The sequence below is a fragment of the Oncorhynchus mykiss genome, chromosome 19 (genome assembly GCF_013265735.2).
Source record: "Oncorhynchus mykiss isolate Arlee chromosome 19, USDA_OmykA_1.1, whole genome shotgun sequence".
NCBI lineage: Eukaryota > Metazoa > Chordata > Actinopteri > Salmoniformes > Salmonidae > Oncorhynchus > Oncorhynchus mykiss.
This window is the reverse complement of record NC_048583.1, coordinates 11,217,591-11,229,240: the sequence shown is the minus strand read 5'-3', so window position 1 is coordinate 11,229,240 and position 11,650 is coordinate 11,217,591. Positions and strand designations below refer to the sequence as shown.

General features: G+C 43.6%; 1 protein-coding gene across 3 annotated transcripts; it reads right to left on the bottom strand.

Moving 5' to 3' along the window:
• Positions 1 to 1,958: 1,958 nt before the first annotated feature.
• LOC110497369 (U6 snRNA-associated Sm-like protein LSm6) lies at positions 1,959 to 3,915 on the bottom strand. Of its 3 annotated transcripts, none has more exons than XM_021573440.2 (4): positions 3,824 to 3,915; positions 3,286 to 3,387; positions 2,704 to 2,817; positions 1,959 to 2,165 (listed from the first exon to the last, which is right to left on the bottom strand). In XM_021573440.2, the coding sequence occupies exons 2-4, from the start codon at positions 3,377 to 3,379 to the stop codon at positions 2,131 to 2,133; spliced, it is 243 nt and encodes an 80-aa protein (XP_021429115.1). In that variant the 5' UTR covers positions 3,380 to 3,387; positions 3,824 to 3,915; the 3' UTR covers positions 1,959 to 2,130. The 3 variants fall into 3 exon arrangements, with proteins under 3 accessions (XP_021429115.1, XP_021429116.1, XP_021429117.1); XM_021573441.2 differs by lacking the exon at positions 3,824 to 3,915 and adding an exon at positions 3,770 to 3,818; XM_021573442.2 differs by lacking the exon at positions 3,824 to 3,915 and adding an exon at positions 3,482 to 3,792.
• Between the last annotated feature and the right edge of the window lie 7,735 nt (positions 3,916 to 11,650).

Below are 11,650 nucleotides of genomic sequence, written 5' to 3'. Positions count from 1 at the left end.
ACACACACACTACTAACACATACACACACACTGCTAGACACATACACACACACTACTAACACATACACACACACTACTAACACATACACACACACTACTAACACATACACACACACACTACTAACACATACACACACTACTAACACATACACACACACTGCTAGACACATACACACACACTACTAACACATACACACACACTACTAACACATACACACACACTACTAACACATGCACACACACTGCTAGACACATACACACACACTGCTAGACACATACACACACACTGCTAGACACATACACACACACTGCTAAACACATACACACACTGGGTTAGGGCAGCATACTCGGGAGTGTGTGTCTGAACAGTCCGGGCCAATAACAGTACAATAGCGTGAGGTCTGCCACCAGGTCATTACTGTGAACAGGATTAATTGGGCTTCCTGCGAGGCCGCACAGCCAGCAGCTCCGTTATGATTCCGCTAGGTAAATATTTGCCTGCGCTAACCTCGCTAGCTGCCATAATGATTCTACGCGTGTCTGTGTCAATGTGTGTGTGCGTGAAAGAGAGTGTGTGTGTGTCTGTATCAGTGTGTGTGTGTGTCTGTGTGCTCTGCAGCGAGCCCCCGTCTCTCCCCTCTCACTCGCTCCAGTCGCGGCTCGGCGGAGGGAGTTTGATCAATAACGCGTCCTTCATCCTGAAGTCAGACCTGACCTTGGCAGCCTTTTGTCTCCTAGCAGAGGCCAGAGTGCGCATGTATAGGGTGGAAAACAAGGCCCTGCAATTTCTCCCTCCCCCCAAACCACCACAAGCAGTTGAATCCTAATGAATCATATATTCATTACGTTCTTCTCAGCATAATGAACTAACGTCACGTTTGGCTTGAACACATTGGCTAAATTACTAGTACAGATGACCTAAATGGGTTAAACATCCACATCTTTGCACACGTTATGCATGGTGTTTCAGGAAGTAGGCAGCAGGAATCAACTGAGGGGAGGATAAAGAGACAACTCATTGAGAACAAAAGCATCTATCCACCTTGTAGTTATGAGGGGTTCATGTGTTTGAGGAGTAAAGAAACCTGTGTGTGAGTGTGCTGAAAAATGGATACTTTGTGTGCGGGTCGTGAGAAATCCAATCACCTGCCACACTAGACAGAACACCAACAGGCTGTATCACATTCAGTAATCACACCTCCCATTAACCATCTATCCCCTACCAGAGGCAAACGGGCAGCTACTATGACAGATCTGTTTACATGTTAATAGAATCTGACATAGCCTTCAGGAGGGACCACTTGTAGACAGGCATCACGGTTTTGTTTCTCCATTTTGGCTGGTTTTGATTGGTAATTGAGAAAATGCCAGAAGTCAATTGGCCATGCTCAGACTCCACCCACACATTAAACCAATCAGGATTAAGACTTATCGTATACCGTATAGACTGATAGTGATGAATGCAGCCCTTCAGGTCAGTGTATCCTGTATAATCTGTCTCATAACATTGGAGAATGAGACATAAGTTATATTGTGAATGAATGCCTTGCCGTATCATATGCCCAGTGCTTTATGGCCTCTATGTTATTGGAAGCTGGCAGGGCTCAAGAGGACACAGTGATTTACGAGATTGAAGCTGAAATACACTCCATCAGTATGGCTTTAAGCTTCGTCATCATATAGGACTGCCTGGAGAATATTATCTAGAAGAATCACTGCTCATGTACAAACAGCCTCCACAGGTCAGTAAGGAACCAAAGAAGGAAAGTCTATATTCCTTCAATATAAAATAAAAATACTTCAATACTCAAGTAGGGGAGTATACAGATGTACTATATACTGATACTTCAATATATGTGCATAATCTTCTACAATTATGTTAGGGTCATCATTAGACAAAAGAAATGCAAGCTTTTGCTCTAAATTTAGGTGGGGAAAAACAGACTCTAGGAACAAAATTAAACTTCCAAAAACATTTATTGGATTGTTCTCCTTTTTACAAAAAACTAAACACTCTTCAGCTCAGAGACATTAAACAATAGGAAAAACAATGTTCTCATATAACATAATCAACTGGAACAACGTCCGGGATAATAAAAATAATTTAAAAAAAGGGACAAATCCTCTGCATCACATCTTCCTCTTCTGGGTGCTGATATATAACACTAAGGAAGGAAATAGGAAATAATTAGTACAGACAAGGTGAAAACTGAAAATGGCATGTAGATACAAAACCAGATAATATTATGCGAGATATCACGCTGACTTTCGTAACTACTAACAGGGTGAAGCGCTGTTGTCACCACCCATGAAGATACTCAGATTTTTTGCGAGTGCAAGGTCTTGTATCGTGCTCATCTTACAATATCTACGGTACATCCTGCTGTCTGTGGCAACGTCATATATCGGAAAGTCTCAGTTAATTACGAGTCATATCTGCCGTGTTCACGTGCTAGTCGGAACTAGGAAACTGACATTTCCGACCTGTTAACTGGTTGAAGTTATACACATGCCGCGTTCAACCAGTTAGCAAGTCGGAAATTTCAGTTTCATAGTTCCGACTAGCACGTGAAATGGGCAATCATCAAAAATAAGTAATTACTCAAATAAATGGGAAGGAGTAATATACCAGTCTCCATAGCTATTCAATATCATGTTGACTTCTACACAAGTGCCACCAGTGTCTGGTTCTGGAGCTCTTACCATTGTTTCCTCTCAGGAAGGCATCACCATACTTGTTCTTCAGCTGGCCATTGACATACTCCTCTGTCTGCTCCACTGCAATGTTCATATAGCCATCCAGACAGGCTAGGACACCTATAGAAAAGGCACAAACTAATGTCAATGGCACAGACAGGCACAGTCTATGGGCAATCTCTAAACATCAGATCAGGCATAGAAGTCAAATGCATTCTGTGTGGAGTAAGGATAGCACCAATAGTACTGTAACACAAACAAACTTTTACATTTGCTGCTACTCTTGTTTACTTGACTCTTAATATCGATCCTGATGCCTAGTCACTTTACCGCCTTCATGTACATATCTACCTCAAATACCTCATACCTCTGCACATTGTTCTGGTACTCCCTGCATGTAGTGTTATTCTTGTATTATTTAATTCTGCATTGTTGGGAAGGGCTCCTAAGCAAAAGTTTCACGGTAAAGTCTACACCAATTGTATTTGGCACATGTCACAAATAAAATTCAGTTCTTGGTTAACAGGCAGTCTAGAAATATCACATACTGGCCAACTAGGTGATGACTTATAAAAGGTGCAGTGTTACCTCTGTAATCCACTCCAGAGTTGAGCTTGACCACAACTGGTCTGCCAATGATCTGCTTCAGAAAGTCACTGGGGGTCTGCTTTCTGAGACTCATGATTCTGTCTGGAAGAGGAACATAGAGGAACAATAACTATGTATCATTTTGTATGATTCAAAATACATAGGAAACGTTGCATCAGATCTGTATCCTACTAACATGGAGAAGATGCTAAATAGCTGTATTAGCAGGATGCACATTATGAGAAATGCATATTTGCCAATGTAGGAGGCTAACTAGCTTGCTAATGAACAGGTAGCTAGCTAGTTAGCTTATCAGCAAAACACAGAAATGACGGCGCTAGCTGGGCTAATGTGGCTAACAGGCCTAGCTATTAGTTAGCCTGCTGAAAAGCCACATTGAATCAGTCTTCATAGACAAAAATGCATACGCTAGTAGCATAAGATTTCACGGTACTGAAAATAAAATTACGTATCGAATCGTTACTTAGTTATGTTAAGGCATCTACCGCATTAGCTTGTTAGCAATCTAGCTATCCACCTGTACTTCACGTTCGTAGCTAGAATAATTTATGTTGTGTTTTGGCCAATCAGCTACTTTCGGCTCTGGTGTACGGTATCCAATAATGGACAAACATCTATCTTCAAAACCGCGTTTTGGATTTCTCACTACTACTTCAGGGTATATTTAAAATATTTTTTGAAAACTCTCAGAAAACAATTAAATGAATAGGTGGATATTTTATTACATGTATGAGTGAGATAATGTGAAAGCTTTTATTAATTTGCATGCATTAAACAGTCTACTAGGTCTTCTGTCTAATCTGCATATCAGCAATAAATGATTTCGAAATACAGGCTTAAAGTTTTTTTTTTACTGTCATTTGAACCACTTAATGGAGACAGCACTATTATGTAGATACATTATATATAGTCGAAATACCTGTATTTGCATTGCATTACCTTGTAAAACTATTCCCCGTGATAATGACCGACTGACATGCCGGGCATTATGCTTTCATTGCCACTTATAACCACTTCATTAAAAATGCATGAGCATATTAGCTGCAACCACTAACCACTATTTGATTCCTACACATCCATTTTATCTCACCATCACCAATAGAATCATGCTCATCATAGGATGGTGCAATACACTCAGAATTGCTCTATTGGAAGTGGAGGATTCCCATTCTGTTGATAATGTTTTCAGATCCCTGTGATTTTTTTCCTGTATAAGGTACATTATCACTCACCAAGATAAAGTATGTCATCTGATAACCCAGAGATGCTGGGGTGTGAGTCGTGACCCAAAAACAACACAGGTTTGGAGGTATATGAGAAATGAGTTTGGGAGAAGAAGAAGAAGGATGGGGGTATATGGTGGGGAAAGGAGGAGGAGGAGAGAGTGTTGGGCTGTGTGTGTGTGTGTGTGTGTGTGTGTGTGTGTGTGTGTGTGTGTGTGTGTGTGTGTGTGTGTGTGTGTGTGTGTATGAATTGGGAGAGAGGCAGAGAAAAATGTACAGATGAGGAGAGAGCATGGACTGTATGTGTGTATGTGTGTGTGTGTGTGTGTGTGTGTGTGTGTATGTGTATGTGCTTGTGTATTGGGAGAGAGGCAGAGGAGAGTGCATGGGCTGTGTGTGTGTGTGTGTGTGTGTTGGGAGAGAGGCAGAGGAGAGAGCATGGGCTGTGTGTGTGTGTGTGTATTGGGAGAGATGCAGAGGAGAGAGCATGGGCTGTGTGTGTTTGGAGGGAGGGAGGAAGAGAGAAGAATGAAGCAGTGAGAGGAGGAATCATAAAGTACATGTAGCTTGGTCTAGACAGGTTTCTTGTTAGCGGGGCATGGCTAGCCCTGCGGAGGCTAGAGGTTAATTTGGTATCTGCTGCTGTGTTAAACTGAGGTCAGTGCTACAAGTCCTTAAATCATAAACAAGAGTAGTTAAGAGTCTTGTATACACCTAGGCACAGGTTAATGAATATTCAATTAGCTGGTTTCTTCCTTCCCCCTGTTGCCGTCTTCGGGAATCGGGCGCTAGTGTGTAAATAGGATTTTACCAGGGAAAAATACATCTGATGTCCCTTTGGTAGGCACCAAAGACAATGACGTCCTATGTCTTTGGACAAATTCTACAGTATAGTAGAGAGCACCTTTAATTTGAATTGAATTTATAGTTATGAATGTTATGTCATGGCTCCCGTGTGGCTCAGTTGATAGAGCATGGCGCTTGCAATGCCAGGGTTGTGGGTTTGATTCCCACAGGGGACCAGTATGTAAATGTATGCATTCACTACTGTAAGTTGTTTTGAACGTAAAACTTAAATGTACTGTTGTTTCCCTCTCATTGTATTGGCACACATTCTTAACTATAATGGCTTGGAGCCATGAATTCAGCTTGTAAAGTCATACTGAATTTAAATACATGGTCAACGGCCATGTAGAAACACACGGGTCACGTCGTCTTCTCCATCATCATTGTATCTTGGTGGGGGATTTTCTAATATCACCTCCGGTGTGAACCCAACCTGACCGTGTACGCCCCTCTGCCTTTGTGCGGAAAATCATACCCTTAGAATGACATGTCAGAGAGGTATCATCAGAAAAGGCATCCAAGCTTTATATATATATTTTAGCTATGTATTCATTCCAACTCTGTGCAGAATTCATACAGAAGGGAATGCTATCTGCCGAAAGGAAGAAGCCAAGACAGATTCACATTCATTACAGTGACTTACCGTGACCCATGCTCCCTCCACATGGTGTATCAGAAGCTTAACCGATCACACTGACCATTACGGGGGGATATTGAAAGTTGAAAATGGCAACCTCTAATATAATAACTATGTGCTGTGGCCAGATGTGGCTTCTCTTTGCTCTGTCTGACCAGCCTAGTATCTATAACAACAGAGGTCGGCTCAAATGGACAGCCAGTGAGAGCAACAGTCGATTCTCAGACAAATCCCTCCCTCTCAACCTAGAGACCCCTAACCCCTAGAGGAAGGGCCACGAAATGGAAAGATTATGGTGGTGAGAGATGCTGTTGTTGCTTAGGGGTTGGAGGGATGGAGAGAGAGAGGGGAAGTAGGGAGAGGTTGAAGGTGAGAGGAGGTGGGGGCGGCCCTCCATCCTTCCATCCCTCTAGTGTCCGCAGGCAGGATGGATGGAGGGCGGAGGAAAGGAGGGGGGTTGGGTGCAGAGCGTCTAGACTGAGTTGACCCTCCGAGGCCAGGTTTTCTCTCCAGGTCAGGCTGGATATGGAGGGGGATAATGGAAAACCTCAAGGGAGTTTTCAACTGAAAAACAGATTGCCTGCTGGCGTGGTCTTGTTCTATCCCAATACTAATCCCTTACTGTATAGAGGTAATCGCTTGGAAGTGATGGGCAACGGTCCCCCTTGATCAGAAAAGGACCATGGAAACCACAGCTGCCACCTTCACTATATTCCCAGATACCTGGATGTCTTTAGTCTGGTGCTGGGATGGTGTGATGTTATGAAGGCCAGTTCCATTCACTGGTGGTGCTCTTATGAATTTATCCCAGGTTTGCCTGTCGCTCCACACTAGGAGATATAACAATAACTGTCATCCACCAAGGCTACTGTGGTGGACAGGTCACTGCTTCAGTTCAGATGCAGCACTTTTGATATAGAAATACATTGCCAAGTGTAAACAGGTGGATAAAATATTAAAGTATTCCTAGAATGCATTTACAAGCCCCTGCCAGATATACAATACTAGATTTACCTGCAGAAACACAATGTGCATAATATGCATACTTCAATGCTTTTGAGGTTTATTCCTCCTTATTATTTCCAGTCCAATGATACATCCGACTGACTTTCTCTTAATGAGTCAGCGTTGAGCATTGACAGCGGTGTGCTGGCCCCCAAGGCCCTCCGGTGAGCCGGGCACGGTGCGAGGCGGGGGAGGTGGAGTGTAGTCACTCCCTGTAATTTGGGAGGAAATCCACCGAGACGTTCTGAGAGAGAGAGAGAGAGAGAGAGATGAAAGCCTCTTCTCTTTTTCCACAGCTACCAAGCTCCACCCGCCGACAGCCGTACAGCTGACTGAAATAGAGGCTAACAGAACCCAGCCTGCCTGGTTGGTATCCCCCAAGGGTTAGTGCTTGGACCGGCTCAAATCAGCCTAGCCCTGGAGGCATGTTATCTCCCTCAGGAGCAGTGGGACCACAGACAGCCAGACAGTCAGTCTTCCCCCACCCTCCACTGCATAGCAGCCCAGGAGCGGGCCAGCCAACACGGGGCTGGATCCCTTGGGATCCCCCTCTTAGTGGGAGAGTGCTTGCTGGAGCTTTACTCCGAGTGTCTGATTCAGTGTGATGCCCTCCCATGTTTCTTATTTTACTCTGGCTATGACGTTGATCTCTCCATTTGTGGCATCTTCTGAAGTGGTGGGAAATGAATGAAAGCTGCTGCTGTAGTTCTGTACCAAATCAAGTGTTACTACAACACAAAGCCAATCACTATGATAAAGAACGATGGTGCTGCCTTATCTTTTAGTAATAATACTATGCTTCCAAGGACAATAATTGACACCAAGGGTTCCCCTATTTTACTTTTTTTTTTTAAATAAGGTAACAATCAAGCAACAATTATGTAATAATCCACAATATATTTAAGATCTCATATTGAAAACGACAGTATGAGATTTACAGTATCAATCAATCAAATTCATTTATATAACCCTATTTCCATCAGCAGATGTCCCAAAGTACACAGAAACCCAGCCTAAAACCACAAAGAGCAAGCAATGCAGATGTAGAAGCACAGTGGCTAGGAAAAACTCCCTATCATCACATGATCAGGTTGCCCATTTGACTAGAATGTGAGCTAGTCGCCAGCCATGCAGCCGAAGTGTTGAAGACAGAGAGTGGTTGTGCTTTTGTCAGACCATCGCTAGACGGAGGGATGGTGAATGGATTGATGGTGCTTATACAAGGAGCCACTCCATCGGCAGGCCATAAATATGCATCGTGACATTTGGAACAAAGCCTTCTCGTCCTGCTTTCATTATGAGCCCCTCTGCCTAGCTGCATCCCGTAACATATCGCCATACTGTCACACCTTGTGTTTCATTGCCTATCTCTCTGTTCATCACCCTGGCTGAGTTACCTCTAGATGTTGGCAGGTGACATGAAGATGGTGGAGTCGCCCAATGCTCTGTGAATGAATGGACAATTGATAGAGGTTGTACACTGTGTTTTGTTTTCCTCTCGATGTGGTGACGACATGCGATGCAAACACGCTCGTTACTGATTCTGAATTTACCTAAGAGTGGCATTTCGGGATCAAAAGAGGCTCTGTACATATCAGAGTATGTATTTGCGGTTGGTTTACTGTATAGTTCATGGGATCAACACAGTGTAGTCAGATAGAGGAACCAAAGTTAACAGCTCCCTGCACCGACAGTATGGCCTTTTTCTCCAAACACCTCATTGCTTTAGAAAGGAATAAATATCCAAGACAGTCAGCCAGGAGCTGTTCCTTTCAAATCCCACACACACACACTCTCTCTTTTGCTCTCTCTCTCTCTCTCTCGCACTTGTCTCTCTGTCTCGCCCCCTCCTCTCTTTCTTTCTTTCTTTCTATAGCTCTCTCTTTCTCTCTTTCTCCTCCCCCCTCGCTCTCTCTCATCCTCCTCTCTTTTTCGCTCTCATCCTCCTCTCTTTCTCCATCTTATCTCTCTCCCCCTCTCTTTCTCCATCTTATCTCTCTCCCACTCTCTTTTTCTTACTCTTTCTCTCTCTCGGTTGCCATTTGACCAGGAGTGCTTCCTGCCACAGAGGACCTGTGACTCAACAGACAGTACAGCAACATTCTCCACTCACCCTCATGAATATGCACGGATTTAAAACAGGAGCACTGACTATGTGGTACTGTGGCGGTTCTGGATTGATTCCCAAGTCGCCATATCGACCAAAAAAAAGAAGAGAGACTGTAACGAAATATCTCGACGGTGTGGGGGGAAATGTTTAACACTAATTTCTTTATCCCTTTCACAGGAGTACCATGTTACAAGAGAAGTCCTCGCGGCGGGCCAGCGTGCCCCGATAAATCTCAGCTGTCAGCTGGCAAGTGCCCAAGACACCGAGACGTTCTTTTTCAGAACGTGCCAATCACAGAAGAGCTAGGACTCTAGAACCCCACCACGAGAGCCAATGCTTCACCGTTAGGGGGGGGGGGGGGGTTCTAGTGTCCACACAAACCCCTCTGATGACCCAATCCTCCCGACCTGGCGGTTAACCTCCACCCGGCTCAGCCGGCGTGACACCGACAGAGTGCGTGTCCCCCAGAGAGGAACCTGGGAGAAGAGACATACGACACAGTGTCAGCTGGTCTTCTGCTCAGGACCGCCGTGTGAGAATGGATTTGAAAATGAGACCGGATTTATGATGTCGTTCATCAGAATGAGAGTTAAGAATTCTTCTAGTCTTCACATAGATAAATGGCCAGGTGGCTGGAGCTGCTGAGTGGGAGAGAATATGGTGTTTGTGTGAAGATGCAACAGCACTCTCTCTAAATAGAATACTTTGCCACACTTGGTTTTTGTTCACTCTATTTAAAAGGTAGGGGGGTGAGCGCACAACCACTTGTTTCTCAGAATGAGTCATGAATGGATCGGTCATTTGCCAAGCACACACACACACACACACTGAGTGGAAAAAACTTTAGGAACACCTGCTCTTCCATGACATAGACTGACCAGGTGAAAGCTATGATCCCTTATTGATGTCACTTGTTAAATCCACTTCAATCAGTGTTAAAAAAATAAACAATAGTGCCGGCTATTTTGTTTAATATAAGCCATTTTAAATGGTTTATATTTTTAAATTTGATACTTAATTACATTTGATCAATTCCATTTACTTTTGATACTTAAGTATATTTAAAACCAAATACTTTTAGACTTTTACTCAAGTAGTATTTTACTGGGTGACTTTCACTTTTACTTGATTCATTTTCTATTAAGGTATCTTTACTTTTACTCAAGTATGACAATTCAGTGCTTTTACCACCACTGCCTGTACTGTATGAGCACGCAACCACACTTGTATAAGAATGCGCACACACACACACACACACACACACACACACACACACACACACACACACACACACACACACACACACACGCCTCAGGTCTTCCTTTTGAATGCAATATACCAGATTAATATCTAATTTATGTGGCAGTATTTAATCAAATAAAGCTAATCAAAAGATGCCGATCCCTCCTCGTCCATTTCACATTACTTTCCCATAATCCTTCCCTTTGTCTGCCTCTGAAATGGCACCCTAATCATTATATAGTGCACTGCTTTTGGTCAAAGGTAGTGCACCATATAGGGAACAGGGTGCCATTTTGGTGCAGGCTATGCCTTTTACAGTGTAATTTACCTAGCCCTGACAGCCAGCCACCATACTGTCATTTTGACGAAGGCAGTCACCAACACTACCTATTTAAATGGTTCACGTTACCACATGACAATTGGCATGATCGTATAATAACGGATGTGTGCCAATGCCAAGTAGAGCTGGCTGGTAATGGGGCTCTAGCTTGGCCGCTTTTAATATTTGAATGTGTTTTCATTACAACAGCATGGAGCAGATAGCCTTTCTGACGTCCAGGCAATTGTCTGCAAATGAATGAGATTACATGACAAGCAGTGAATGACAGAGAGAGCAGCTACCTAGGCAGCAAGCGGCTGCCAAGTGCCAACCCCCGCTAGTTATCTGATGGTAGCCTAGCAACAGATCCCTGACCTGACTTTGACCTCCACCCGATAAGGTCAACACCTGAAGACAACACCATTGGACGACTGGCTGGGGAGGTGGGAGGAGCCTGGGAGGAGTGTAGGTGGGCTGAGACAAAGGAACCACAGAGAGAACAAACGCAGACTCCCTGTGAGTGAGAGTGATCACGCTCCTCACAGACAAAAACATGTCGGTGGCACATCTCGCCTCCACTACCAGTGTTTTGTTACCCGAGTGTGTGTTATTTATCTTTGCCAGTGGAAGGTCAACATGAAAATAGTCAAATGTAAATACGAGTTAGAGCGCTTTCACACCACGATCCAGCTAATTCGCATTCATTTTCCTTGCACTGCTATTTATATTTAATATACAGTCGCTGGTTACACTTACGTTTCTAATTCACAGGTCTCCAGTTTCACACAAGTCACATGATTTTCCTAAATATATTTTTATTCAGAATATTTTTTTTATGGAGCACACACACACACACACACACACAGTCAGTCAGTTCAACAGCAGCGGCACGGAAGTTAATCCAAATTGCGATAGTGGCAATATCCTATTAGGAGCATGGCAATAAAATCAAGCTGGGACTG

Bases quoted from the DNA above. Each gene is read 5' to 3' on its own strand.
- LOC110497369 (XM_021573440.2), bottom strand. From the start codon at position 3,379: ATGAGTCTCAGAAAGCAGACCCCCAGTGACTTTCTGAAGCAGATCATT. The intron at 2,818-3,285 runs GTAACACTGCAC...CCTTTTCTATAG, and splicing joins CTCTGGAGTGGATTACAGAG to GTGTCCTAGCCTGTCTGGAT. The intron at 2,166-2,703 runs GTAAGAGCTCCA...TTCCTTCCTTAG, and splicing joins CTTCCTGAGAGGAAACAATG to TGTTATATATCAGCACCCAG.